Source organism: Ptychodera flava, chromosome 6 (genome assembly GCF_041260155.1).
Source record: "Ptychodera flava strain L36383 chromosome 6, AS_Pfla_20210202, whole genome shotgun sequence".
Taxonomy (NCBI): domain Eukaryota; kingdom Metazoa; phylum Hemichordata; class Enteropneusta; family Ptychoderidae; genus Ptychodera; species Ptychodera flava.
This window is the reverse complement of record NC_091933.1, coordinates 16,928,427-16,946,523: the sequence shown is the minus strand read 5'-3', so window position 1 is coordinate 16,946,523 and position 18,097 is coordinate 16,928,427. Positions and strand designations below refer to the sequence as shown.

At 36.5% G+C, this 18,097-nt stretch overlaps 1 protein-coding gene across 1 annotated transcript in view; it reads left to right on the top strand.

Moving 5' to 3' along the window:
* The window catches only part of LOC139134992 (calcium/calmodulin-dependent protein kinase type 1D-like), a 107,578-nt gene that overhangs the window by 71,067 nt on the left and 18,414 nt on the right, over positions 1-18,097 (top strand). Inside the window, exons 8-9 of the mRNA XM_070702141.1 lie at positions 606-684; positions 1,580-1,667. Of these exons, the coding sequence (XP_070558242.1) occupies positions 606-684; positions 1,580-1,667 (167 nt within the window). The remainder of the gene's footprint in view (positions 1-605; positions 685-1,579; positions 1,668-18,097) is intronic.

The following is an 18,097-nucleotide window of genomic DNA, read 5'->3' as shown; positions in this document are numbered from 1 at the left end:
AGTTACAAGTTTTCAATTCTCCAGAGTACATTTTCATGTTGAAAATGCCTGTGTTATCCTTGAGCAGACCGTGTGTGCTATACAATGTCAGAGCCAGGCTGACATAAAGTCTGGGAGGGTAAACATGGGGACGGAAAAGTCAACAAACTAAACAGTGATTTATTTAATCAGATGTAATGATGGAATGACCCGGAGACAATTATGACAAGACACATGCCAAAGCAACGTCCCGTAATTCTACTTTGCAGCAGGCCTTAACCCCATCATTCGTTTAATAGTGTGCTCCTTGACCTTTCAATTTTGGTATGACGGTTTATTACATGTACATGTATGTGGAAAGATCTATTGAAAAACCACAAGACTGAGATTAGAAGACAATGAGATGAAAACATTAAATCTATCACCCTTGTGGAACTGTTTAATAACCACAATCCTCCTTAAAAAATAAAATCAATAAATTTCCAAACCTTATAAAAACCAGTTACATGCATAGTTTGACCTTGATAAATATTATGAAGGTCACACAGCTACATGACATGGTCAGAGTTTGCGTGCAGTGTCATCATTTCTAAAAATACAATTTTCTTTATTTCTTTCTTTCTCAGCCAAAAACTTTATCAGCCATTTGTTGGAAGTCAATGCTAAAAAAAGATATACTTGCGAGCAAGCAATTAGCCACCCATGGTAAGTCAATTAGTGGATTCTTTGTTTATTTTTATGACATTTCTGGTTAGAAATACGCTGTCTCAGCATATTGACAATGGCTCTCACCTTGATGGTCTGTGATAGATATGACATAGGTGGTGCTTTGGGGAGTCTGTCTTGGCACATGATGTGCTTTCCCGGCAATTAGGTCTAATTCACTGGTTGCTAGACCTTAGAGAAATCCAATTTGTCATCTTTTGTAATTGTTACACATCTAATACTCTCAGCCAATTAAAGCATCAAGCAAAAACAGTCCAATGGAAATTATTTCTTTTTCTGTCAAGTCTTCTGAATAGTAAACAGAATAATATTTTTACCACACACAAAGCACTGCATGATACACCACCCACAAACTTGAAAATACACAAATTACTTGCATAAAAATACACACAGACACACACAGACACATGCACACACACACACGTGTAGGCGTAAGTGAAGGTTGTGGGACACAAAACTCTTGAATTAATATATATATATATATATATATATATATATATATATATATATATATATATATATATATATATATATATATATATATACATATATATATATATATATATATATATATATATATAATATATTATATATATATATATACATACATACATACATACATACATACATACATACATACATACATACACACATATAACGGTATATATACTATTTGCTGATGTGTACGGGTGTTAAGGATATTTATTATTATTATTCCCATCACAAATTTCAGAAATGAAATTCTTGTTCTTGTTTTCAGTTTGAAAATTGACTAGTACTCATATTTGCATGGTAAAGAATGATGTTTTTGAATGGTGCAAAGCAAACTTTCAATGGCTGTAATTGTTATCCTGTTGTTGTCTTTGATCGGTAGGATTTCTGGAGGTGCAGCCAGCACCAAGAACATCCATGAATCTGTCAGTACACAGATGAAGAAAAACTTTTACAAGTCAAAATGGAGGGTAAGTCCCATGATCTACATCGACACTGCTCATCATGACAGACTTTTCCTGTTTTTTAACCCTTTCACCACCATGGTTTGTCCCAATCCATTGTTTTCTATGGTGAAGTTGGACCTGTATACAGGGAACAGGGGGTGAAAGGGTTAAAATGTACAGATGACCTTCTGTTTCAAATGGCACAGTAGCAAAGTGATAAAACACTGAGGTAAACAGAGAAGGAGCTATTCCATTCATAGTATGGTGGTAATTTGATGCCGCTGTGAAAAATAATGGTGAATTTTCGTCAAAGTTTGGACTTGAGATAAACTAAGAAAAAGACCTACAGAACTATGGTACATATATGGTACATAGGGTGTTACCCTCTCAAGATATTTTATGTTACACCAACTTCATTGCCAAATGAAATGGTAATTAAATTACAGCGTAAAATGTAACATATTTAAATGCAATACTGGTGACTAGAAAAATGTTCCAGTGCTGTGCTTGACTTCACTTCAATCATCAAGTCGTCTTACTGTTTGTTTGTAACTTATTGGATAACCTCAACAGAGGTGCAGCTTTGCCTCTTATTTTGATAATTCATGCTGGTTGAATTCTTTCGTAGTACACCGTCAAGATTCGCATTTCAATCCCAAAGGTGCAGAGATCACATTTAAAAATCTATGCACAGAAGTAGAAAGTCAGGTAATAAGTTGTTATAAAACATCAGAATTGGTTGTACGCAGCAAGTAGGCAGGTTATAGCCTTGTTAAGTTATCATCACCTGGTTGCCAGAGAGACAGACCTGATAAGTCAGGATTGATTTATGCTAGTGCTGTAAGAAACTTTTCCAAAGGTAGTAGACGGTATTTACGCATTCATCCCAGACTTCAATATCCTGTCCTGGCAAGACAGCAGACCCAGCCAATATACATGCCAGGCCTGGAGTACGAAAAAAAAAAGGCGAGATAGTGAATCTTTTAAAAGGTGGCAGCTGTCTGTTTTCAAACATCCGTTCATTTAAGTGATTCCGTCAGTTGAAAGCTTTCCAGAGGACTAAAAAGTCTGCGAGTTTAGTCGCCACCCATCCGCCAACAATGTTTTGAAATCTACAAGCAGTGGTGTGTTTAATGTAAGGTAGTCACCATCGCCATCTCTTCCACTGAACAGCAGTCTCGTCATTTCCTGCATCAAGGTCAGACTGACCTCTAGATAAAGTTCAATGACCCTGAAAAACGGGTCAAATCCTTTCACCTTTGAAATCAGTACACTTGTGATTAAAAGCGTATCAAATTTGCAGCGCTCATACCACTTTGCCCTTTTAGTTCATCTTTGCACTGAAACGCTTCAGAAAGCAGCTGAAAGTACCCAATAAATGTAAATTTTGTTGCTGAATCAAGACACATATTTTACATGCTACACTGTGCAGTATCATTTGGATATACCAGTAATTGACTTTACTTATAACAAATATCATTGATGTTAGACACATACAACAACAGTCGTGGCAATGACACCCACTGACAACATTCCTGAAATGTTATTTTCGTAACTTGACTGATCACCGGCCATCTTGATACGTTACTTACTTAAATACTCACTTACAGGGACATTAGCTGTAACTGTTGACTAATTTTTCACTACTCTATTTCAATGTATCAACTACAGAATTTTACTATAATTCGATCATCATGACCAATGCCCGGTGTCCTGCTTGCAAACGCAGCCTGTATATGTGAAATCACCAATGTTATTGTTGATAAATGCATTCTAGTCCGGACCTTAATATACAAAATTTAAACAATAACAATGCAGATTATACTCATATGGGGTATATTTAAGAGCTAAATGTTAGGAATTTCTCCATGGTTCAGGGATTTAAACCAGAAACTGCAGATGATACACAGAACAAACAAAATAAAAAAATGACCAAAGTTACAGCTAATGGATCTTTCAATATGTTGTACTGTGAAAAACTGACGATGTATGCAATAAGAGTAACACATGCAGAAGTCATGCAGTAAAAATAATGTAAAATGAAAATGATAAACCAACTTGTCTGTGCCAAAAAGTGCAGGAAATGTCAGTGAACAGAGCGTGATTTGATAGGGCTATAAATGAAGAGAACGCCAAGGATGCCACACACACATGCCACACAACTCCAGTTTTCTTGATCTCTGCCTGGCATCATGTAACAAGCAATCATGTCTTCTATTGAGTACTGACGGATTATTTTTACTATTTTTTTATATTTGTTGTTTCTGTTGAATAAAAAAAATTGTGTATGACAAGGTCCCATATTCTAATATGAGGAAGGGGTACCATCCTGAACTAGCCGACCCTTCCAATCTTTTACTAGTTTATACTCTAGCCATTGTCATAAGACACCCTTGCATAAACTATACCTGTACAATCAATCATAGGGCATGCAAGAATTTTTTTCCTCGGTCGATTTGATAAATTCTACAGACTATGAACACATGTCCTGATGAAAAGAATATGCAGCTTGTGTGTTCTGCAAGCCCCAAAACATATCTTAGATAAACTCCATAGATGTCATTTTTATGTTGTGAATCATAGATAGATCTGGTTTCATACTTTGTTTACAATGTAAAGATGGCTATGATATATTCTCCTTCCTATGTGACCCAGTCGGAGTGATGGCATTCACCCGTTTTATCCATAGCTATGGGTTCTTTGTCGGCTGCGTCTACTGAATTCTCCCTGTCAGAACCCTTCAAAGACTCCTGTTATTTACTGTTTCATTTTCTCATCTGTGTACAGAAAAATCTTAATAAACTAACAAATAATTAGATAAATAAACAAATTAAACAACTAAATAAGAAAGAACAGAAACACAGGCAGACCATGCTACAGTATTAGAGTATATTGTCTTACAATGTACTGAATTTAAGTTTCTTTGCTTAATATAAGTGAAATGACAAAAATAACCATGAAGCGTACAACATCCAAGCAAAATGACAGCAGTATTGGTGAGCTTACAACATTTAAGGTGGATCTCATCTCTCAGAAGTGTCTTCATTAAATCACTGTGCTTCTAGTGTGTGTCTCCTGAAAAACTACCTTTTTAATAATTTTCTGTTTCTCTGTCAAATTTCTAAACTTAATTTTTGATGAAAAGAAATCCTAAGGAAAAAAGTCACTTATCATAAAAAGTGGGAAAAAAGTAACTTTTGTTATTTCAATCCTAATTTAAGAGTTCCTTGATTGTGAGATTTTTACAGAGTAAATTATTGTACTGTAACTGTCATCACAGTGCATGTCAGACAGGGTTTTCAGGAAGGCAAGGAATTTTTTTTACGCAATGATGACCCCTGACCCTGAACAAAGAGAAGACCTGGACAGTGAGTAAATCGACCAGACTAATATCTCATAGTAAGTCAAATAAGCTGGGCAGTTCTGTTGATAGGCTTATATTGACCATTATAAGTTGACCTCATGCAAAATAAACTAGGTCATTAAATCTTGGAGGGGTTTGAATTGCCGTCAAACAGATTGCTTTATCACTGCATATTATGCACACATGGTATTTTTTATTTTGATCTTTCCGCCTTTGAAATCAATATTAGTCCAGCAGGATCAGTCATTCAGATAGTCAACCCAGTGAAATGCTGTGATGTGGTTTAAAGTGCAAACAGCCCCCACGGCCTGTTTCAAACAACAATCCAGAAGGGGAAGCCGGCTGGTGATATTTACACAACAAGTGAAGCGTAGATGCAATTAGCGAAAATTGTTGTGTAGGTGTAAATTGGCATCGTTGTGGTCGCTGGAAGCAAAGCACTGCAGCTCTGTAGTGAGGATAGAGTGAGGAATGTTTAGGTCATTGAAATGTGAATTCAATTGATACTAATGATCTCTCAGCCATAATTTGCAAAGATGAAATGAGATCGCACTTGACAGACATCCAAGACTGTATAATTACTCTCATAGTATACCATGGCCTCACTTCATTACATGCTCTCAGCTGTCTTAATTCTTTGTTTTGTCTCTCTCTCTCTCTTTTTGATAGGGCGTGCAGATTAGTTTTTCATATGTCATTGAAGGCTAATCTTAATGTGGCACTATAGCCTTTGTCAAAAATTAGTCTCAAATGAGTGTAAATTCACCTAATAGTGTTATTGTACTGTGGTTTTGTTCATTTTGTCCAAGTGTTTGGACCTGTCACATGACAGTTTGGTATGCCTCTGACTCCTGGCTCTTGGATACACTAAATGATTTGGTTTCAATAAAACAGAATTTACAGCAAGGCTAAAAATTATTTTCAATAAAACAGTAAATTAGTTTCAATAAAACAGAATTTACAGCAAGGCTGAAAAAAATGAGGCAGTATCTTCTTATATTTATTGTTATGATTGTATCTAATGGCTGAAATATTCATTTAATTAAGAATTGCAGTGTCAATTTTAATAGTAGTGCCGTGTTGTGTTTACGTCCCTGTCAAACAAGACAGTATTACAGTACTATGCACCTCAGAACTGGAAGACCTCAAACTTGCGCTGAGGAAACTTTTAACCATACCCTTAACAAATCAAAAATAAACAGGTGTCCCCATGCAAATTTTGGTACCAGAGAGATTGTCTGGCATTTACTGATATTTTCAATTCAAAGTGGCAGCTATATTTGTGCTAACTCTTTGGGGAAAAGTTAAATTTTGGATTTTCACGTAACTAACATGGTGAAAACTTCGAGCCTGAAACTTTCCTTGCTCAAAATGAGCCCCACATGTGGTAGACCAGAAAATATTGTAAAAATCTGAGAATCTGAATATCTGTCCCCAAGGCCCGTTCTACCTCCAAGAAAAACAGGAAAGTGTGTGAAGTCTACACATCACTCTGTTTAATATCATTATAAATCTGATAAACTCCAATCCACTGCCGGGCGCTACGCAGACTTAATTGTTTTCTTCCAGTCAAAGCTGTGCTGCAGCCTGAGTGATGTATTGCGCATGTATTAGCACAGTCCATGAAAAAAATATGCCCTGATTTCTTGCTCTCTTGGTCTAGATGTCACGTCTGAAGGAAAAAAAAGTGTCCTGCTTTCTCACTTGCTGTTGAAGATGTCATGGCCTGTATAAAAATTTGCACTATGTACTATGCAGGAAGCCAAAACATATTAAGTTCTTGAACCCACGGTTCAATGTATTGCAATAAATTCGGTGAGGTCTGTAAAATTTATGTCCACAATACGTCTCTTTTGTTAACATTGTTGGTGTCTCTGGAGATGATGACTTTTCCATAGATCGTATCTGCTCCAAACAGGACCTGAGTCATTCAGTTTTCTTGGGAATGTTAATCTCGGCCGTAATTGCAGGATGTAGTAATCCTTGTCTGAAAGATAGTTAAACCTTATTGAACAACCCTTAGTGCCGCCATCAACAAATCATTTTTGGCGGAGAAAGTTAATCAAGGAGGCACGACAAAAGTGTTGAAGCGATAAATTGCTGTATTCCGGGATCAGTGGAAGACTGATTTTCCCCCTGTAGACAAAGACATTACTAGCAGACATTCCATGTGAAAAAAGACATTACAAGTTGTGAGCTACAATTTTTCTGGTTTCATTCATCAAGTAGAAGCTTAGAAATAATGCACTGTGCACCAATAATCAAATGTCTGTTCACTACCTTCGCAAATCCCATTAAATTCTAAGGAAACAGTAAAATATTGACCGACCCTCTTTATTTAACCCTCTTTTGAGGTAGTTTATAAATTCTAAGGATATGCTTTATTTTCCCCTCATTCTTATCCTTGTATTTCGTAAACGTCATTCTGAAAATTCTCATTTTTAGCTCCCATAGCCATATGTATATATGGCAATGGAAGCTATTCTTATAGGCTAGGAAAATGTCTGTATGTATGTATGTCTGTATGTCTGTATGTCTGTATGTCTGTATGTCTGTATGTCTGTCCGTCAACATCAAAAACTCCAAAACCGCTGCACATTTCATCTTGATATTTGGTGTGTACATGGATGATGGGCTGTAGATGAGATTTTGTTCAAATGAAGTTGTCATTGCCAAAAATATGCAAATTAGTGCCAAAAAAGGCGTTTTTGGTAAAAAATCTCCTTCTTCACAACCGCTGGTCAGACAGCTTTGATATTTGGTATACAGGTCCCTAGGGATAACCCAACTTGGATTTTTTCAAATTGTGATGAAATATGCAAATCTGTATTTTTAAGGATTTTTTTTGTCATTTTTGGTCAAAAATTTATTTCATCAAAACCGCTTGTCTGACAGCTTTGATATTTGGTATACAGGTCCCTAGGGATAGCCCAACTTGGATTTGTTTCAAATTGTGATGAAATAAGCAAATCTGTATTTTTAAGGAATTTTTTTGTCATTTTGGTCAAAAATTTTTTCATAAAAACCGCTCGTCTGACAGCTTTGATATTTGGTATACAGGTTCCTACAGATAAACTAAATATGATATACAGAATATATGATGAAATCTGCAATTTTGTATTTTTGGTGCGATTTTTGCCATTTTTGGTCAAAAAATGTGTTTCTCAAAAATTACTTGTCTGATGCCTTTGATATTTGGTATACAGGTTCCTGGGGGTTCTCTTTGTGTGATATAGTGAAATTTGATGAAATCTTCAATTTTTGTATTTTTGGGTCAGTTTTTGCCGTTTTTGGTCAAAATATTTGTTTCTCAAAAGTTACTCATGTGATAGCTTTGATATTTGGTATACATTTTTATACATAATTATGATGAAATCATCAATTTTGTATTTTTGCAGCTAATTTTGCCATTTTAGGTCAGGCCATCCTGAAATGAGCTATCAAAGATCTCAACCTTCTTCATCAATACATATGTCACAAAACGTTGCTCTCTTCATAACACAGCAGAGCTCTGTCGACCATTGGGTCGTTTGTTAGCTCCCATAGCCATATGTATATATGTTTACAAGTTTACATTTTATTGCAAATCTCAATAGCCACTGAGCAGATTAGATGAAAAATTAGCATGTAAGTACTTTGGGCTGACCTGAAATGATTGTGCACATCTTGGGTCAGTATCTTGGACTTGCTATTTTTCATGAATTTTTTTGTAATTTTCTCCCATTTTTGGTCAAAAAATCTTCTTCTCTGAAACCACAAGTCTGATTGATTTGAAACTTGGTATGGAAGTGCATAGGAGTGACCTTTCTCAAATCTGGACAAATCGTGGTGAAATTTGCATATTTGCATTTTTTGGCTATTTTTTTCATTTTTGATCAGAAATTTTTTTTAACTCTGAAACCACACGTCCGATTGAGTTGAAACTAAGTGTAGAGGTTTTTATGGGTGACGTCAGTAAGATTTGATCAAATTCTGTTGAAATTTGTATAATTTTATTTTATTGGGGGAATTGTTTCTATTTGTGATAAAAAAATCTTTTAGCTTGATTTTAGCTTGTTTTGATAACTATATGGGAGCGACCAGTGACATTGTCACTATTTTTTCAAGAAATATTTATGCAAGGAATAGGAAAATATCACAGTCTTACCCCAATGTCACAGACAGAAGTCCACAAATAACATTGCCTCAACATTTAGTTCAAACTTTGCACTTTTCAACAATGGAATTTGAAGAGTTCATTCTTATAGACGATAAGGACCAATTACATTACACACAACAGATGCTGAAGATGGCAGTTGGTGGCGGTAGTATAGTGGGCAGTTGACACCATGGGTGGCAATACCCCCCATATATTTCGCACCCAAGTTGCTTTGGGTAATTGTGGCAAAAATAATCTCACGCAAGCCAATCAAGTTATATTGGTAAAAACCTTTAGAGAACAGAAAATATCATGTCCTATATATGTTGTCTTTGTTCTTTGCAGTGTTGCGTTTTGTTGTTGTTTTGAGATTTGTTGACACCAGTGAGATTTCACTGATCGTCGTGAACCTATAACTTAACTGTTCAAATACAGTCACTGTGACAAATGTCAGTGATTTAATGATCAAATAGTGTACATGCAGAGCCAGAGGTCACATCAATAGCTATAAAGAGCATATTTGAAAATGAACGTGAGCTTGGCAGACTAAATTGAACTAATAAGATTTGATATGTGATAAGTGGTGGTAATCAGATTATATTCTGTAGAAATGGTAATGCCATGTCAATCTCCTATAATAGTGTAATATATCTTTAAGTATCAGATGCTATGAAAAAAAGACCTAAGCTGCCCAAATTATAAAGATTATAGTTTGCTAAGCTTCTTTGCTTTAAAATTTCAGATGAAAAATTATCACCTTTTGTCTGGTGTCATTAATTGAATCTTGTTCAGACACACAGTACTTGCTTTACCATGCTTCAGTTAAAAAACTTGACTGTCCACAACTGTCCAAACAGCATATCAGCCTGTTTGCCCCGATAACATGCTTCTTAGGAGAATGTAAGTCAATCAGACAGAAAAAAAACCCAGAAAAATGGGTAAATTGTTGGTCAGATAGAATATCCCGTAGGTGATTAGATAGAAGGAGAAAGAATTGCTAAAATTGTACTTGTTTATCCAGTTGTCTTTTTGTCTCAATAGATTTTCAGTGATGCCAACTAAATGCCTGTAACTGACAACTGTTTACACGCCACCTTTAGTCACCAATTAATTCACCCCATCACCGACAACACCACACTTTATCCCCATACTGCTTTCGCATGTCAGCTGCTATTTTCAAATTGGCAGTTTCAAACTCTCTCCGCGTTTGATAGCGGAAGGTTGTAAACCAAGGAACCTGAGGACTTCATTATTCAGCTGGGTCATTATGAGATACGGGTGTCCCTATAAAGTAATGACGTCAACTGGTGAGATACTGCCAGCAGGGTCCAACCTTTGGGAGACCATCGCTATTACTGGCAAGATGTGTACTTGGGTAGTTTGATGTCATCTTGTTACCGAGGACACAACTGTAGAATTTTGCCTCTCGCACGGAATGAACTGTGTTCAAATTACTCATCCGCAGTGACATAGTTTCTGTGTAGATGACATCAGTCGTGATATTTGAACAGTTTACAAGTTTACCTATGTACAAAAACTCTTAACATCTATTCAGGTGACTGTTACATCAATAGCAATACTGGGGTATATTAAATTTGTGCATGTTACGTAAATTCCTCTTTTACTAAAACAGTTTATCAGACCCCCCCCAGTGCTACAAGATAAAAATGATGATCGATGCATAATGAATGTTTACCATCACCAGTCGTATCTGCCTATATGTTGATATGTTCAATCAGGATATTCCAAGAATTATGACCCATGGAAATCTTTTTTCATGTGCCAACCAAGCGTACACCGCAAATGTTGATGGACTTTTGCATTTCTAAGTCAGGTCACAATTGACAACTTTCACAATTTATAACAGCTGTCTTTGTTGTTATCGTTAGCAGGGTGCGGCATACTCAGAATGAAATCACTGACTCATTTAAAAAAGGAATATCATGAAAAGTTTCACTTCTAGGATTTTTGTTCCTGAAGTATTCACAGACGCGCTTTCTGTATACATTGGTCACTGATCTTCCCGTATCAACAAACATTGTTTTTGCTAAGGTTGGGGAATATTGGTAAATGATTTGGGAACCCTGGTAACATTTCTGCTGTCCCTATATCTGATTGCATTGATATACCAAGGGGAACCCGGGTAAAATGACTTGGGAACATTTACCGGGGTACCGGCCTTAATGAAATTACTGACAAACCCCAAAAACTAAAACCTGTTTCACAGAAATGTTTGGTACCTAATACAGAGTAAGTCAAAAGTGTGAAGTGCAGTATTTTTGTACATCGACTTATCATGAAGTTCTGGACAGTTTACTCAGTTGTGATCAAAATATGTCTTTTTCAACTTTTCATCCTTGAATCTATGATTCTACAAACTCATTTATTACGGATAGGTGCAGCTTTTCACTTTAAAATCATTGGTAATTGTGTCTCATAAATGTAGATAATATATTAATATTGTGTTCTTGGTAACTTTTTCGTAAAACCAGATAGACATTTCCTTTTCTGTTATGATCAACAACTTATATTTAGGATCAGTACATACGATAGTTGCCTCTATCAGCTCATTTATCAAGACAACATTTTTTGGCACGATGTTAAAGTGATGTCACCTGCTTTTGATTTTGAAATAACGTATCCCTTTCTGCAATTCTAAAGTACTCTCCCTGCCACTTACTTTGTTAAGGTAGTATGCGCCTTGAAAGTGAAAGTGAAAGACTTAAACTTGTGCTCAAACTTTCCTCAAGGACAGTTTCAACCACACACTTTCAAAATCAAGGACAAAAAATCATGGGTCACTGTGCAAAGAAACAGATTACATTTATCTCAAATTTACTCAAATATTTGAAATTCAAAATGGAGGCCATCCCTGCGCTAACTCTATCAGAAAAAAATTGAGTTTTCGATCTTCACAAAAGTAAAACTCTGAAAATTTTACTTATTCCAAGAGCTGCAAAATGAACCCACAAATTACAGATCAGTAAAGTATTGTAAAAAAATGAGAATCCAAGTATCTGTCCCCGGGGCATGTTCTACCTTGACATGTGTTTCCATGGCAACTGTGGTGTCGTACGTATATCACTTTCCTATTACCAGAGTGAAACACAACAGAGCCTTTGGATGTTTAAGAACAACCGAGAACCCACGTCTGTATCATTTGATTTCCTGGCTTTCTAGAACTCGGAAGCCTCACATGTGTCAAACCTTAGAAATCAAAGCGAAGCTACTTTAATGCTGTGACTGCTGTGACACTGTGGAAATGAAACCCAAGGTATGAATAACAGATTAATTAGGCCAGCTTTCAGCTGACATCACCCCACGGAAATATCAGAAAAACAACAACAGAATGCTTACTCTTCATCATGTAGTAGCTATAAGAACTACTTGAAAGATTTCATCAGCAGTTTTGTTCTGAGTAGTCGCTTTCAAATAATTAATGTCACCGGCAATCTTGCTGGTTAATGGATATCCCTTCATTACATGACGGCTGATTGGATTAAAAGAAATCAATCCAGTGGTCAGTATAATTTTCCTTCCTCGACAGTGGTCTAACATAGGTAATCCAGTGGAAAATGAAAAGAATATGTCCTTAATGATATTAGATTCAAACATATAATTACATGTTTGGCTATATTTAAAGGAAGGAGTAGATTTAGATGTTATACAGTTGCACCGGCAGGACCTAGTTCCGTGCTCGACATTTTGTAATGTGAACTTCGGAAGAGTGAATCTGTGTATTTTAAAGCCGACTTGAATTTACAATGATTGCCTAAGCTTTTCCAAGGACTTCTTCAGCGTACATAAACATCGTCATCCAGTTTCATGCCTAGAGGAAAATAATATGTTTACATTGCAGCAGACAAATTACAAATTTGCGGCTGAATAAAATAGGAATATTATAAGCAGCTTAGGAGCCCAGGGGGAAATTATCAGAGAAATAAAAGTCCTTGAAATCTATCATTTTCCCCATTAAAGCTTCTAAAGAGTGATGTATTCGTGAGAAAAATCAACAATTTCATTATTTACCCATTTTGCCCAAGGGGGTCTGAATCAACAGAGGAGGTGGAAGCCGATGAAGACTTGAAGTATTGGTGAATTTATGAGAATTGTCACTGTGATTGTATACTTTTTTTTCGATATAAAAACGTCTAACAGCAACATTTGAAATTTTTCATTTTGTTTGAAAGGGTCCTGTAGTCCCGCATCTTCCAACACTAGCTTTACCCATTTTGTAGTCTGAGAAAGCACTCAAAGAGTGTTGGACAGAACATGTCTCGAAGGTGCAATAGTTAAAAGTTTCTCTGTTTTCTTGATATTCACCCATAGAACAACACGCTCTTTCTTGGTCTTTAAAAGTGTGTTTTCAAACTGCTTTCCTTTCAAACACAATGTATCATGTACAATATGTAATGTTGTTGTTGATAAATGTTTTCGAGTTCGGACTTAAATTCAGTAATCAAAAATACTGAAAAATTGCTGCTAACGGAACTTGAACCCTAATTTAAAGACACAGTACTAAGGTCAAGAGAAAAGTGATGTAGTTTCTAGTATCTGTTTGATTATGTTAATGAGCAGTCAACTGCTTTCATGCATTGCAAACCTGAGTGTCTTGTACCCAAGAATATTTAGACTTTCATATCATGAATATTCCTCAGGAAAGCAATAACTTTTTCCCTTTGAAGGCATTGTTTTAAATAGTTAATAGCTAGAACAGTGGCCTCAAGCCGCTCACAGATATGCATGCGTCACTGGAGTACAGTAAGCATAAAATTCATGACAGCATGGTTTAAATACTTAATAAAATGCAAACTAAAGTTTTATAATCAGAAGTTTTTGTATCACTTTATATCTGAACGAAAATTTGAATGAAATTTCATAGCACCTGTCCAAACTCATTCCATTGATTCAATAGCTCTAGGTAGCAACTCCGCCAGTTCCCATCTCACTTTGTCTTGTTTCAGTCTTCTGTTTCCAAAAGAGGGTGTAAACTTCAAGGTGTGTTTATTTCTCTTTGATGTTGAAACATGCATTTTTCTTTGAAGACAAACACCTTGCTCATGGGCAGAATTCACCGTCTGAGAGGTAATCTCCAGGGAACACATTCATCACTGACTCAGCATTGGCATTATCCTCTGTCTCCAAAGTTTCAAAACGTCATCGGTAATCCGTGCTGAGAAGCACATCCTGGGATTTTGTGCTGTCTAAATCCAGGAATTTCATGCATTATTTTATCACCAGTGATGTATTCCTGGCCAGTCTTTTCAGACAGATACCTGCAAAATGCGCCATACCCTTCAGTAATGGAGTCAGTTCTTGTATTTCAAACTGGCATGAAGTGTTGAAAAAGTAAAGGTATAAACAGTCCAAAAGAACGTAATTTATTTGTTTTCATTCATTTTATTAATTTTTTCCTTATTTCTATTCAGTAGGATTCTGTTTTTTTCTTTCAGTTGCAATTGAATTAGATTGGTCAATGAACGTTTGAATTTCTTTCGTATAATATTGTTTTTCTCCGAGGACGGGGAATTAAAATTCCCTGCAGCAGTTATACATGTAGCTCATGAATCAGCTGTCATTGCCTGGTCTTATGTTGATTGAATACTTGGCTTTCATCAAATCGACAGTGGTCCAGATCTCAGACCTAAAAAAAAATGTCATCTCATCTTCAGCTAATTAACCTGTTTTGGTCTGGAAATGCATCAAATTGTGTAATTGGTTGCATAAAAACTCATTGGTAAGCCATGTCAGTTACAGCTGTGACTCTGCCTTGCCTGTTGTCACCGGATATTGACATGCTCCTCCAGGATCCATGGCGACTGCAAAGTGTTTTAGAAATCGAGAAGATATTGCCATCAGAGGAGTCTGATGGATGGGGATAATTACCTGTTGTATAGTCTTTCATCTATTTGATACAGCACTCAGTTTGATGGTGTATCGAGGCTTGGAGTTGAGGTTCTCAAATTTGATTTTGTCGGAGTTTGGTGTCCCAGCCAGGACAGTGGATGGAAATCATCCAAACTGAGTGATGTAATATGTACGTGATACAACAGGAAAAAAAAGCATTCTTCGGAGCCAGAGCAGTTTTTCCCCCGGCTGTTTGAATTCAAAAGTCAAACACAGTAATGTATAGCTGTTGACATACAGAGTCCTGTGGTTTATGATGATGACAAAAGAGGGACAAGTAAATATTTTCATAGCAACTTGGCAGACTATATTTTAGGTGTTTCGCAAAATGTGATATCGGAGGAGCTGATAGAATTTACTCGAGAAGGATAGCATTGTCAGTAGCTTTAACTTTTGTTGATATTTCATCTAATTTTGTTTTCACTGTCAATTGCATTTTCTTGTTCTACTCCCCAGAATATGCTGAGATATACTCTGTTCAGTTTGTCAACCCAGCCTGTACATGTGTTAACCACATTATTTTACTGGTCATAAGTGAAGTCTGGTATTGCCTAGAATTCAAATGTCAAAATAAAAAGTGCATTTTTCATGAGTAGACACTGTGTAGAAAAGCTAAATAGTAGTCTACGAATGTTTCAACATGCTTTAGGGAAAAGAACTGGAACTTTCAAATGACATACAAAACAAAACTGATGAAAAAAAAAATCGTTTAACAATCATTGACATATACTAGTATTATATACATTTTCATCAAACCGTAACTTTGAAGAATGTTGTTACTGCATCAGGTTCACCAGTGAAAGCCTGATCACATCAGGTACTCAAATATTCAGAAATGTCATGGGGTAGTATATCTGGAGCTTCAAACACTGTAACTTTTCCAAACCCCCAACCCCCTAAAAAATGTGACTGAAGGAAAGTGACAGTGTCACTCAGATTGACAAGCTAACAGGTGGGTTTCATTCAATCTTGACAGAGGTGGCATTGATTGTCACCGTGTAAGTGAGGCATTCTTTATTTGAGCCCCCCTCTTAGCTATTGCTGCGGTTTCAAAACAAACCGCACAGTCTCCCGGTGATTTTAAATTGGTTTCCTAAAAAACCACAGCCCACTATGAGTCAATTATATAAGTCACTCAGATATCTGTTGGAGTGAAAGATACTCCATCATGTACGCAGATTCACTCCAATAGCCAATAGTAAAGAGGACAAACAGCTGGTGTAGCCTGCTTGCATTTCATTAACCAACTTAGCAAAAGCCTGCCAAATTTGTCCACATCAATTTCCATCTCTACCACGTCAGTCTTACGGGATTGGCCAGATTGGAACGACTGTGAAAACTCTGCAAGTGAAAAAACCAGGTCGTGTAAAAAACCTTGGGGCAGCATGTACATGAACACACATTGTGGGCCTGGCGTTACAGAGACTTCTCTTGCCCGAAGGCAAAGCACTAATTTTCTTGAAAATATATATAAAAGTCATTTACTCAGAGAAAGCTGATACAGGAGGAAGACTGTTGATGCAGCAGACCTAATTTAAGATAATGAGTGTGGCGATGCATTTTGATATTTATTTTTGATATTTTGATTGACATTTCTAGCTTCTGTGATATATTTCTTTGATGCAGATCTTACGATGTCTTCATATGTGATAATCATGATCAATCTGTTCCGAAAAGCTGTCAATGCCCTCCTCAGTCTTCTGCTTGCTGCCAAAACGGTCCACATAATAATTATTGGCCCTGTCTTCATATTCCTGCTGCATACATCAGCTTTTCCGTTCTTTCAATATCACAATCTGGTATATCATGGTATTATTTGACAAAATCGTTTTTAAAAAAATCATCAAAAACCACACACTTTCTTTTATGAAATAAGAAGGACGATGGCATCACGAGGTATCTTGAAAGGCAGGTTTTTAGTCTTATCATACATGTATCATGTTGCCCAACTGCTGTGGTCATGTGAGTGTACACGTGACCAAGTGACGCAGATTGCATGGTCTTTGGAATTCCAGTGGCAGCTGAAGCTCAGGGCCTGGCTATATCACCACTAATTACCAATAGACTTTGGATAAACAATCAAATTGAAGCAGCTTGCTGGCCAGGGACAGCCACACCACTGTCCAACTGAGGTGTAACATGTAGGTTATAGGAAAGGTCGGTGATGCAGTCAGTCACCATCCACGGTCATTGCCCCGGTGTACTTGTTGTTCAGTGGTTGATATGAATCTCCTGTTTTTTTTTCAAATGAACATAGGCAGTGAGATCTTTTGTGAAACTGAAATTGAAAGCTATCAAGTATCGGCGTGAAGGATAAGCAAACAGAAAGTTGGCAAAGGATGAAATAAAAACGCAAAATTTGGAAATACACCACTGACAAGAAAACTCAGCTGCACAAATCTACACAGCCATTGCTTTGTAGGTTTTTTGTGAACACACAGTTGTTGTTTTTTCTTTCCAATGCAATGTCTTTGCTTAACGAGCCATGTGAGTCAATAGTCGGCAGAGTCTTTCAGGAGTAAAGTTGCCGTATTCATGCTGCATCCAATCAATTTGGATGAAATTGTTATTTAGGGTAACATTTCAAACACTTTAAAAGAGCAATTAAACTCAGAAGAATCGGTAAAACAGAAGCGTATAAATAACAATTAACCATGACATAGTCCATTAAACAGGTTAGTTGGTCCATTAAGTCTTTCAATAACATGATAATAATTCAAACACCTTTCTGGGGATTGGTCTGTTTGATAACACATTCTTTTACGTCAACAGTTAGGCTGTAGCTAGAGAGCTTCCTACCCAGAGTATTGTCGTAGGTTTAGGGTTTTGGGTTTTAAGTTGAGATGTAAAACCTGTCTGAATACAAATTCACTGGAAATATTGAGTATTTTGGCATGAATGGGTAGCTTATAAATTTACCATTGGAAAGACCCTCCCAACAGATTACAAAGGACAGAAGCGTGTGCAATACTGATAATTCTGCTGAGCGTTCATGGCTACATCTGAACTTTGGTCACACATTCACCTCAGCGTCAAAATTGAACC